This window comes from Macrotis lagotis, chromosome 5 (genome assembly GCF_037893015.1).
Source record: "Macrotis lagotis isolate mMagLag1 chromosome 5, bilby.v1.9.chrom.fasta, whole genome shotgun sequence".
NCBI lineage: Eukaryota > Metazoa > Chordata > Mammalia > Peramelemorphia > Peramelidae > Macrotis > Macrotis lagotis.
Window position 1 is genome coordinate 191,641,082 of NC_133662.1, and position 12,669 is coordinate 191,653,750.

A 12,669-nucleotide genomic window follows, 5' to 3' on the forward strand; every position below is an offset into this window, starting at 1 on the left:
AAGTCTCGCCATCTCCTTTCGGGTAAGGGAACAGTGTAGCATCAAACATACTAGACTGCAATGGCACACTCATAAGAGGGACCTGAGAAGGCTGTACTCAGAGGACACTTAAGGGGACATTCCAGCTCCAATTGTACCCAGGTCAGACAACAAAAAGAGATGGGAATGGGCTGCAGGATACATTTATTTTCACTTGAACATGGAAGGAAAAATGCCACACGCCCCTTTCTGAGGGAGCATGTACTCCCAGCAACCTTTCCCCTGCTCCTGCAAACATCCAGGCACTTGTACACAAGCGTGCACAAACAAGGGTTCTGGGGCTACCCCAGGCTCCCTCCTCACTGCTTCCTAGAAGAGGAGCTGACAGAGGGGTGAATGAAGGACTCAGGCTAGGAAAAGTACCCCTAACCTCTGTCCCTGGGAGATGGGTTGGGGGGGGGGAGCAGGGGGAGAAGAGGGAAGCACCAAGGGGCCAGGAGTGAGCCAGTGAGGAGGCCAGACCTTTCCAAGAGTTGGTCAACTTTTTCCTTAACAGTCTCAGCAAGGTGGAGGAACGAGGTGGTAAATCCCCGAGATAGAACCACATTCTTACCTCTCTCCAGCAAGCTCCCACACCACAGCCCTTTGGTTTCTCAGACAAAACAAAACTATAGCCCTCATGAAGCCAGAGGGCTTTTGAGAGAGAGCCTCCTATTGACCCCCCCCCCCAAACCATTTCAGCAGTGGTTCCACAGAGCACTCTGAGGCAGGACTGCTGCTTCCATTTTTGCCCAGGCTGGATACCCAGGCTTGTGGAAGTCAATGGGTGGGGGAGGGGATGGGGAGACACACCACTTCCACTTTTTTGTCTTTTCCTTTAAAAAAAAAGGGGGGGAGGTGACAGGAGGGGTGTGGAGGAAACCCCCAAACTGTGTGAACTCCAGAGGTGGGTGTTAAGCTGAGGCCCCAGATTTGTGAAAGGTGAGAGGAGAGTCAGGGCAGTGCCTGCAGCATCAAGTTCCTCAGGAGTTTCTGTCGCCCCAGCTCATAGTCCTCCTCATCCACATTCACCAGCAGCTTGATGGCCTCATGGCCCACAGCCTGTTTAAGAGAGTCTGTGATGAAGACACCTTTGAGTGCCTCCAGGAGGGAGCCATTGATGTAGTCGCGCCAGAAGGCATCGAGGTAGGTGAGCTCAGAGAACTTGATGTCACAGATGATGGAACCCAGGTCCCGGGATTTGAGGATGGTGTTAGCCTGGTTGAAACGCTCAAATTGGCGTTCAAGTGGGTCCTGTTTATTTGAGAAGACGTTGCCCTGCAGAGCTGTCTCATGCTGGCAGTATTCAGCCCTCACCCGAAGCCTGATGTCTACAGGAAAGAAAAAATAAGTGCTTAGGCCACACCCTATTAGAAGAGACTGACAGGGAAGGAAGATCAAGGCATTACAGTTAATGCTTCTCCAAGACATTTCTCTTATATACCTCTGAATTTGTTTGAGCCTATACTTAGGCCAAGAGGAAAAGATATTGGAGGGAAAGAGTTTTCAGTAATGGGGTACAACAAAATCCACCTCACTGCACAAAGACTTTTAAATCTTTTTTCCTGTCTTGGACAGGAAGAGATTTAGCAGGGAGTCTTTGGTGTAGTACATCTTTAAATTAATTCTGGGTCATTCTAAAAGGACAGTAGGGCCATGATAAGACGAAGAGTCATTGCTTCAACCCCTTTCAATATCCCTATCGGGGGGAAAAAGTACACTCTAGTTTTGGAGAGTAAAACTTCATTCCCACTAACTTCCTGCCTGGGCTGTACTATAGCCTCCCTTACCACAGGTTTGTTTCTCCTTGGGGTCTGGTGTTACGGACTTCCGGCGTTTCCGCTGACTTACAAGTGTGGCTCTCCCTCGAGCGGGTCGTTTGATGCACATCTGTTGGCCAGCATTGGGGCAGCACACCACAGGATAGTGGGGAGGCACTGGTGGGGGAAAGAGGATTAAATGAAGTAAAAAAAGAAACCCATAATCATCTATCTATTCCACTGTTAACTTGTGGGACTGCAAATAAGTTGTTGTTGAATGCTTTCTTTGGGAAGGAGACAGATTTAGTGGAAAGTGATAGTGGAGGGGAGAAAAGAACAGTCATCAAACACTTAAAAATATCCACACAATCTAAAAGGAACAGCAGAGAGTACACTCAGGGGCATCCCCTTAGCTTTGTGGGGGCCAAAGGGGGAAGAGTCAATATCCTTCCACCTGCTTTTGGAAGTTAGGCATAGAATATGACTACAATCCTCTTACTGAGAGGAACTAAAGGACATCTACATCTTTTCACCTGATTTAGGGGTTTGGGGAGGTCCCGGCTCTGGGTTACTGTGGGCTCTGGGGGTCACGTAACGGATTGACGTTTCCTCCAGGTATTTGTCTACAAGGTCTGGGCACACTGTGTGTGGGGAAAGAAGAAAAGCAAGTCATTCAGGGAAAGATGGGACACATAAACCCATTACCCGTCTAATCCTATACTAGGGGCTTCATATGCCACTCTCATCCAGATGCTTCCTAGGGCAAAACTCACCCTGGACCACAGTGCCAAGCCTCCCCAGTCCCTCATGAACTCCTTCATTGACCTCCCCATGTTCCCAGGACCCAATAACCCCCTCACCAGCCCGCCTCCTCTTGAGTGTGACATAGGGCAGCAGGTCATGTCGAGTAATGATGCGTAGCAGCTGCAGCACCTGTCGAAAGTTACTTTCATCACATCGGCCCTGGCGCTCCAGTGCCAACAAGAAATCACGTCCACTTCGAATGAGGCCGCGCTCGTGGTCATCAATCACATCAACAAAAAGGAAGGAGAGGACGCGCACGTCTCGGTGTGTCAGGTGGGTGCCCACGATGTCAAACATGCGGTGCAGGCTATAGAGACCATGCTCCTGCTCTCCCCGCTCCTCGGGCCATGCCTGGCTGGCCCGCCGCTTTAAGCCTGCCATGCCCAGTGCTCAGGTGCACACTGCTCTCTCCTGCTCACTTGCTATGATTCCCTCTGGGCTGTAAGAACAAGAGGCAGCAGTAAGTTGGAGTGCAAAGCCTACCCTTACCAGGACCAGTTCCCCCAGCTTTGAGATCCATTCAGGGAGAGGAAATAGTTTGCCTTCCCCCAAGGCGGCATTTGCTGCCCATTTTTAGCGTGATGTCTTAGAAGAGATGCCACCAAGTATTGTCTTAATCACCCCCCTCTCCACCTCCCAGACACTCTTTCCAGCTACTGCTACATCTTCTAGCACATAGATGCCCAGAATGAAGATAGGGGAATCTGGGTTCTAGTTCTACCACCTAAGATACTCCCAGTTCCCCTCTTCATTAAAAAAAAGGGGGGAGGGGAAGCTGCACCAGATGTAATGAATAACAGAACTTTAGTTTTGGAAGAAACCTCAGAAATGATCTTGTCTAGTCTCATATTATAAATCAGGAAAATCAGACTTGGAGTAGTGAACAGAGTTGTGGAAATTCCCAGGAGAATCAAGAGCTTGAGCACAACCCCATACTCCAACAGAGACTCTCAACCTCCAGTAGAGAGACTCAACCTCCCTAGTCCAGCCATCCCTTCTCCTGGCTGAAACACAATTTCTTAGGTCAGTCAACAAACACTTATTGTCAACCATGTGCCCACAGTGCAAAGCTATGAAGAAAGAAGAAAGTTTCTCCCCCCCTTTTTTTGGTTTTTGCAAGGCAGTGAGGTTAAGTGACTTGCCCAAGGTCCCACAGCTAGGCAATTATTAAGTGTCTGAGGCCAGATTTGAACTCAGGTCCTCCTGACTTCATGGCCGGTGCTCTATCCACTGTGCCACCTAGCTGCTCCCTACAATTTCTGCCCTTTTTTTGGGGGGGGGTTGCAGGGCAGTGGGGTTAAATGACTTGCCTAAGGTCACACAGCTAGGCAATTATTAAGTGTCTGAGGTCAAATTTGAACTCAGGTACTCCTGACTCCAGGGCCAGTGCTCTATCCTCTGTACCACCTAGCTGCCCAATTTCTGCTTTTAAGGGGGAAAAGGGAGATCAAGAAAGACATTTTATAGTTAATCTTGGATTACTATAAAGGAGAGAATTCCAGACATGAGAGACACTTAATGAAAATGTTCCAAGTTGGGAGATAGTTTAGTTCATATCTTGTGCAGCTCTAGAGTCAAAGAATTGACTCTGATTTCTCTAAGCTCGGTTAGACCATGAGCCTGTGACCTACATCATAGTTTTTGAGAGGAGTGCCCACAAAGGTGACTAGGATACCAGTCACAATTGCTGCCTATGAGAATGCAGGCACAAGGGATTCACTTAGAAGGTAGAACTGCTTTACCTACCTTTTTCTGGGAGAAAATATCTCCCAGCAGGAGGGATATCAGGATTGAGCAAGTCACTTATTGCCTCACAACCCCCCCCCCAAATGACATCAGGTAACAAAAGCTACTCTTAGAAATCCAAGAAGACCTAGTCTGTGTCTCTAACCACTTTACTGCTCTCAAAATAAGACAGACAGATAAAATAGATGGACTAGAAATTTGAAAGAATTTATCCAGGTAGGTCCAAACCGAGTGATCTTCAAGAGTAATAGGAGTAATTCTTAAGTTTTCAGACTTCCTCCAGGAAAGTTCCTTTTTTTTTAATTTATTACTACCATAAGCCAAGTAACACACCTGAAAATCCAGTCCTGACACATAATTCTGAGAGTCAAACTAGCCCTTTCACTAACACCTTGCTCAAAATCTGGACACAGCCTATTGTAGTAAAGCCAAGAAATAGTCTACTCACTAAAAGAACAAGCCACTCTATTTAAATCCTAAGTTTAGTAAATGAATTAATGAATATTGAACTCTTCCACCATAGGTGCTTTATTAAGGGGTCCTTCTGGAAAGACCATGATTAGGATACTGATTTAGCAGGACCTGCCTTATTCTTTATTATTGTTCCGGAGAATTTAGAGGCAAATGGTCTCCATTAGAAAAGAGAAGGGGAAGAAAGCCAGTAGTAGGAGAACTTGATACTTCAGTAAGACCTTTGAGAGGAATATGGCCATATCAAGATTTGAGGGCTTAGATGCCCCAACTCCAAAACAGTCCAAGGACCTGGGGGATCCCAGAAAAAAACAGCCACACAGAATCAAAAGTCATAGATTTGGAAGGTCACCTACTCTGAGCTCATCATTTTATAGATATTACACAAAATCTAGCATAGGATATAGCAGATCTAGGAATTAAACTCATGTACCATAAGTTCAAGTTCATCTTTTTTTTTTTCTGTGGCTTCCACAGTCCAGTCATCTTTTCAAAAACCAGATGTTTTTCACCTCAACAGTGCCCAAATAGAGATAGCAGAAAAAGTTGCTCCTAGAAGGTCAGAAAATATCCCCATTTAAGGGCACTACATCTTCCTCCCTATGCCCAGCTGTTAGTTATGGTGGCCAGAGGATACAGGCAGCTAGACAAGTAAATACCTCACTTTCAATCAATCAATCAATCAATCAATCAATCAAGCTTTCCCCAAGTGTCTCCAATTCAGATAATGGCCTGGTTAAGTCCTGAGTTTTTCCATTAAGACAGGAATTACATCATTCCAACAACTCCACCTCCCTGTCTGGAGATCAGGGTTAACCTAACCCACCAAAAACCTTCGGGCATCCCCACGGTAACAAAACCTGACCCCAAGATTTCCTGTCTCCTCCTCCACAGAGGGAAATGAGACTCTACCCAGGAGAAGTCTAAAATAGCTCTGAATTCTCCAATGTAGAGCATTTTGAGGCTAATTTCCCCCCTAAAACTACAGAAAATAACCACATTAAGTCAAAAGATCATGCAGATTTAGATTTGGAAGAGACTTTAGAGGTCACTTTATAGAAGAGGAAACTTAAGATCTAAAGAGTAAAGTGACCTTACGATAAGGCCGTTCAGTCAGCAGCAGGTGACTGCCTCACTACAAGTTAACCACACAAATCTGAAGAAGCCTAGTGCGACCCTCCTCTGGGATCACAGATCAAGCCTCCTAAGATTCGTTTCAATCTTTAGTCTTCACTGCAGACTGGGCCAAGGTGGATTTCATTCCTCACTGATGCTCCATGAAGCAGAACTGGGGGGGGGAGGGGGCTACAGGATTCTAAAGCTCTACCCTTATCCCGGGGGTGGACAGAGCTGGCTTGTTTTGTCTTAGTTCGCATCTGAGACAGACCACCCTACCCCTTCCTTCACAGAAAGGGCCCAAGAGGTGGTGATCTTCATCACCAGAAGAACTTGTCCCTTCTGGCCCGGCCTGCTATGCAGATGCCATTCACCCAAGACTAGGAAAGGAAATTCCACTCCAAAGAGAAAGTCAAAGGGCTCTCTGGGGCCTGAAGTCTGACCCACTGTTAAATGGCATGGGGCGGTCCTCCAGGGGCTTTTCAAGGCCAGTCCCCCTCTTCCTTCAAAGCTGGGCTGGGGCCCGTAGCAATCAGCGTCCAGGGCACTTAGAGTGATCAAGGAGGCCGACTGCCCAGGCGCCTAGAGTTGGTCCCGAGTTAACGCTCCCGTGAACTGACAAGAAGCCTAGAAATCTCGGCTGAGCACACAACCACGAGGAAGCCCATCTACCCTACCATCTGAAGCGTGAGCTCGGGCCCAAACCAGCGGCTCTTTAGGATGAAAACGCCCCGCGCCTCCCCGGCCCAGCCCAGGGGGCCCGAGGCGGGCTGCCTCGCGCGGCGCTCCCGCTTCAGTCTCGGTCGCGGCTGTGTCCGGGCGGCATCTCCCTCAGGCCATGGTCCTCTTCTCGGCGAAGGACGGACAGCCCCGAGCGGGCGGCGGGCGCCGGGCGCGCGGCGCGGCAGAGCCCGAGCGGGCGGCGGGCGCCGGCGCCCCGCGGGCCGGGCTAAGCCGGGCTGCGGGGCCCCGCGGTCGGGGCCGGCCCAGGGCGCCCCAACGGCAGCCGGCGCGGCCCGGGCGCGCGGAGGCCGGACAGCCCGCGCCACCCTCGCCCGGGGCCTTTTTGTTTTGGGCTCCGGCCTCGGAGCACCGGGCCAAGTTGCCCCCGCGGCCCGGCCCGGGCCTCCCCCGCTCCGGCCTCGCCCTGCCCGCGCTCACGCCGCCGCCGCCGCACGCCCCTCGGCGCCCCGGCTCCTCCCCTTCCCCTCCGCCGTCTCCCCGACCTCTGCGGCCTCCGCCCCGCCCCAGGCCGCGGTGCCCCCTCCCCTCGCCTCGCGGCGCCTCGGCCCGTCCGCGCCCCGCCCCTCCCCGCGGCTCCCCCGGGGTGGGCCCCGAGTCGCCGCCTCCCCTTCCCCACCCCCAGGGCCCACCGCCTCCCCGCCCCGCCCCTCCCCGTCTCCCCCCCCCGGGCCTCACTCTCGGCTCAGACTCGGCGCCGCCATGTCGGGCCCATCCGCTCCGCTCTCCCGGCCCCGACTCCCGGAGCAGCATCCGGGGCCTCGCCGCCGCCGCCGCCGCCGCCGCCGCGGGCGTGAGAAAGGGGGAGGGCGCGGAGGCGGGTGGGGGTGGCTTCATCCGGGAAACCGCGGCCCGGAACCCGGGCGCTGGCGGCGACTTCGGCGCCATTAAGAGCAATGGGTTTGGGCGGCCATGTTGAGTGAGGGAGACCTGGCAAGGCCGGGCGCCCGCGAGGTCCTGGCGTCAGAGTGGATGCAAAGACTGGAGGCCGGCGGCCATTTTGGGTAGGGGCAGCCGGGGAGTGTTGGGCGTGCCTGGCGGCTTTGGCTTCGGGACCATAGAAGGCGATTGGAAAGGGCGGCCGTGCCGACGGAGGGACACCGGATATCCTCCTGCCGGTCTGGCGGAGCATAGGAAAAGGCGGCCATTGCGGAGAAGGGCGGAAGTGGCGCGAGAGTCTGCGGCGCCCGGGACGGCCCTGAAGGTGGGCGAGCACAGGGTGGGGGTCTGATGCCCGCCCTCCCACTTTCTTTTTTTTTTTTTTTAAGGTTTTTGCAAGGCAGTGGGGTTAAGTGGCTTGCCCAAGGCCACACAGCTAGGTCATTATGAAGTGTCTGAGGCCGGGTTTGAACTCCGGTCCTCCCGACTCCAGGGCCGCTGCTCCATCCCGCTACCCAGCCGCCCCCTCCCACTTTCCTTCCAAAGAGGGGCGCCAGCGCTGTGGGAGCTGGTCCGGCACCCCAAGTCCCACACGGTCCGATGGAGTGCGTCAACTCTGGGCTCCCCCGATGGTGGAGAAGCTAAAGTTAAACGTCCGATTCACACAGACGCACTCTCTCTCTCTGTCACTCTGTCTCTCTCTCTCTCTCTCTGTCTGTCTCTCTCTGTCTTTGTCTTTCTGTCTCTCTCTGTCACACACACTCTCTCTGTCTCTGTCTCTCTTTCTGTCTCTCTGTCACTCTCTGTCTCTCTCTTTCTGTCTCTGTCTCTCTATCTCTGTCTCTCTGTCTTTCTGTCTCTCTCTGTCACACACACTCTCTCTGTCTCTGTCTCTCTTTCTGTCTCTCTGTCACTCTCTGTCTCTCTCTGTCTGTCTCTCTCTCTCTCTCTGTCTCTCTTTCTCTCTGTCTGTCTCTCTCTGTCACGCACACTCTCTCTGTCTCTGTCTCTCTTTCTGTCTCTCTGTCACTCTCTGTCTCTCTCTGTCTGTCTCTCTCTCTATCTCTGTCTCTCTTTCTCTCTGTCTGTCTCTCTCTGTCACGCACACTCTCTCTGTCTCTCTCTGTCTGTCTCTCTCTGTCACGCACACTCTCTCTGTCTCTGTCTCTCTTTCTGTCTGTCTGTCTCTCTCTGTCACGCACACTCTCTCTGTCTCTGTCTCTCTATCTCTGTCTCTCTGTCTTTCTGTCTCTCTCTGTCACACACACTCTCTCTGTCTCTGTCTCTCTTTCTGTCTCTCTGTCACTCTCTGTCTCTCTCTTTCTGTCTCTGTCTCTCTATCTCTGTCTCTCTGTCTCTCTGTCTTTCTCTCTGTCTCTGTCTCTCTTTCTGTCTCTCTGTCACTCTCTGTCTCTCTCTTTCTGTCTCTGTCTCTCTCTGTCTCTCTCTTTCTGTCTCTCTCTGTCACACACACTCTCTCTGTCTCTGTCTCTCTTTCTGTCTCTCTGTCTCTCTCTGTCACACACACACTCTCTCTCTCTGTCTGTCTCTCTTTCTATCTCTGTCTCTGTCTCTCTCTCTGTCTCTCTGTCACTCTCTCTCTCTCTGTCTCTGTCTCTTTCTCTCTATCTTTCTGTCTCTCTCTGTCACACACGCACACACACACAGATGCCACCGGCAGGGCAGTTGGGGTGCTGCCAGAAAATGGGTCTGGCTGCAGGTTTCAGGGGTTCAAGCAAACGTGAAAGAATTCACTTCAAAGAGCCACCGCGATCCAGAAGAACTTGGGGACAAGAAAGTTGATTTAGGTATTTCTGTGTTAGCCCGAGCTGATTGGAGAGCATCGCCGTGGGGGCGGCTGGTCCACCAGCAACGCAGAGAGGTGTAGGAGCAGCAGGCACTATTTGGGGGATCGGGCCCGCAGCAGGCCCAGCCCCCCAGACAGTCCAGCACTTCAGGAGAAGTTATTTGGGGAGGGGCGGTGACCCACCTGAGGGCTGGGAGAACACCCATGGGGTAAGTAGAAGGGAGGGTCCGGGTGATGGAGGGGCATCAGAGACCAGTGTGCCCATCCTCTGTTGCCTGTGCCCTCTCTACGGCTTGCTCCCCACTGGCAAGTCCTACCCTCTTCCCAAAGGTCACTTAGAGCAGCCTCAGCCCTCCCCCCTCGCCTGGCTCCAGCCACATCAGGGGGTCCCTCCTTGGCTCCTTCCTGCACCCGGGCTCCCTTTTCCCCGGGGCGGCTAGGTGGTGCAGTGGATAGCGCACCCAGCCTGGAGTCAGGAGCACCTGGGTTCAAATCCGGCCTCAGACATTTAATAATGACCTAGCTGTGTGGCCTTGGGCAAGCACTTAACCCCATTGCCTTGCAAAAAAAAAAACCAACCCTAAAAAAAAAAGTAAAGATGTCTAGACCCATATAAATTGGATTTAAATGAGGCAGAGTTGTACAAAGTTGTTGACCTCACTTTTGAGTGTCATTGAAGCCCACAGGCAAGACAAAAGTACATGGCCTTGGTGACTTCCGTGTCTGACCAAGCTCTTAAGTGCTCCACAACACTTGCTTCAGATGCCATTGGGATAAATTTTTCTTATCTACCCATTCCCAAGGGAAATTTTTCACATACTTAAAAGTAGATATAGTCCATAGAACCCTCTAAAATACGACAGATCTCAGAAAGCTTGGATTTACAACAAAGAATATTCGAAAACACAGAGTTGAAATAAAAGACAAAGTTGCTATCACCTCTTTGAAGTTTGCCAACAGCTACAGAGAACTGATGATGACAGTGATTGAAATGGAGTATCACTTAGTTGTATGAATTAAAGCTTGTAATCATGCATTTCCTCTTAGCCAAGCGGCTGGCTGGCAATAGCTTCCCCATTATTAAATTCAAAGCACTAGAAGAAAGGACATGTGATATAGATAGTGAAGAAATTTCCGGCTAGTGTTGGTTATTTAAAAATCAAGTTCATTTATAAAATATTGAATTTTCAGGAGAGGCAGCCAGTGCAGATGATTATGGGTCAGGTAAATATGCTGATATTTCAGAGAAAATTAAAAGAAAGTGAATTCACTGATCAACAAATGTTTAACTTGTATGAAAGTCTTATTCTGGAAAAGAATATCTTCTCAAACTTACATTTTGAAAAAAGGGAAAAAAACTCAGTGTAGGCTTATAGTGGCAGAGAATTGCTTAACACTTTTATCAGGAAGTAATCTAGAAAGGAATTTTTTATTAAAACTAATTCTTGTTTATCTGGGTGGTGAGGTTTAAAATTAACACCAGTTTTTGTTTATCAGGGCAGAGAGGAAAAAGATTCTTCCTGAATTCAAATCTAGCCTCTGATACTTATTGACTGTGTCACCCTGGGCAAGTCACTGAATCTCATTTGCCTCAGTTTTCTTGTCTATATAATGAGCTGGAGAAGGAATCTTTACCAAGAAAACTCCAAATAGGGTCACAAATGACTGAAATGCCTTATTTATCAGATTTGAAAGCCTTGTTCTCTAAAAGCAAACTGTCATTGATAGTTTGTTAGTCAAATAAGAATGCATAGAAGACTAAAGCTGTTTCCACAGACTAGTTTTCAAGTTATTTTTAGCTCAGCTGTTGAAAAGTATTGCAAGGACAACAATATTATGTTTAAAGCATAACTGATTTTAGAGACTGCTCTAGGCTATCCAAATCCAATACACTTGGTTTGTGCATGAATATGAGCTTGTAAATTCACTGAGACGTAGACTTGTATGAAGAGAAAATTCAATTAATAATGCTAATATTTTAAACGACAATAACACTTTCTGTCATAGCAACATGGGCTTATCTTTAGATGTTTAAAAATGTTTAAAAATTTTGCCTTCTATAATTTTTTACTTTATAATAAACAAATCAGAAATGTTTGTTTGTTTATGTTTGTTCTTTGTTTTTGTTTGTTTGTTTGTTTGTTTTTTTAGATTTTTGCAAGGCAAACAGGGTTAAGTGGCTTGCCCAAGGCCTCACAGCTAGGTAAGTGTCTGAGACCAGATTTGAACCCAGGTACTCCTGACTCCAGGGCCAGTGCTTTATCCACTATGCCACCTAGCTGCACCATGCCACCTAGCCGCCCCTATGTTTGTTCTTAACAGATTGTTTTCTTTGTTTTAACAGATGAACTGGAAAAGAAATAGGTTTATCTTATTTACTGTATATTGAAATAAACAGATTTTTAAAACTTCTTTAAAATTTTTTTCATTTTATACTTTCAGAATTGGAACTAGTCACCTGATTTAAACATACATATAACTTCAAATAATGCAAATACTAAAAAATGAATCCACTTCATAGGAATTTATTATTTGAACTAATTAGGACCTACCTGGGATTTTTTTGAGTATGGAGAGTATTTCCTTTTTTTGACTTTATACATATATATGTCTTGTATTCCATTCCCTAGTAATTTACTTGATTTAAGGAAACTCCCTCTATCATTGTAGTTCTGGCAACTGCTAGGACTGTTGACTTATGAATTATACTTTTTTGTTACCTGTTAGGGTTTGTTTTGACATTGAGGAGGCATTGGTGGGGGATGTCATTGAAAAATGCCAGACATATAAAAAGAAAGTATCAATATAACAAATTCAAGTCAGTCAATATTTACTTTGTGCTGGGCCCTGTGGTAAGCACTGGGAATATAAATAAGAAAAAGAAGGTTCTTTCTCCAGGATTTATAATTTAGTAGGAGAAGACTACCCACAAAAAGAAATTGAAAGGGAAGGGGCACACCCAGGGGTACTTGGCCTGGAAACAGGGTATTCCTCTGTGTTAGAAATAGAGTCCAAACCCTCCTTTCAGCAGAGCTAGGAAAGTGATTCGAACAAACTACTGTTCACTGCCTTTCTAGCTCAGTGCTGACTTGTCCAGGCTCCTAAATATGAAACCAAGCTTGAGAGAAGTATTACATTCCTTGCAAGAAACAGGTGCACCCTCTAGAAAGAAGGCCAGCGAATAGTCACAAGATCGAGCCTTATATGAAGTAAGGAAAACCTTACTCCTCCCATCCAGGCTGGATTGGACCTTGCCAGCAGGGTGACAGCTACATGATCGGCCCATCCCATCCTACTCCTTGAGATGTTCCCCTTCCCTCCTTGTAT

The 12,669-nt window shown here is 48.8% G+C and overlaps 1 protein-coding gene across 2 annotated transcripts; it reads right to left on the reverse strand.

The window, feature by feature from the left end:
• Positions 1-166: 166 nt before the first annotated feature.
• Positions 167-7,450, reverse strand: DEDD (death effector domain containing). Of its 2 annotated transcripts, none has more exons than XM_074188137.1 (5): positions 7,335-7,450; positions 2,639-3,021; positions 2,312-2,419; positions 1,809-1,955; positions 167-1,349 (listed from the first exon to the last, which is right to left on the reverse strand). In XM_074188137.1, exons 2-5 carry the CDS (start codon positions 2,961-2,963, stop codon positions 973-975), a joined length of 957 nt encoding a protein of 318 aa, XP_074044238.1. In that variant the 5' UTR covers positions 2,964-3,021; positions 7,335-7,450; the 3' UTR covers positions 167-972. The 2 variants fall into 2 exon arrangements, with proteins under 2 accessions (XP_074044238.1, XP_074044237.1); XM_074188136.1 differs by lacking the exon at positions 7,335-7,450 and adding an exon at positions 6,593-6,801.
• Positions 7,451-12,669: the final 5,219 nt, after the last annotated feature.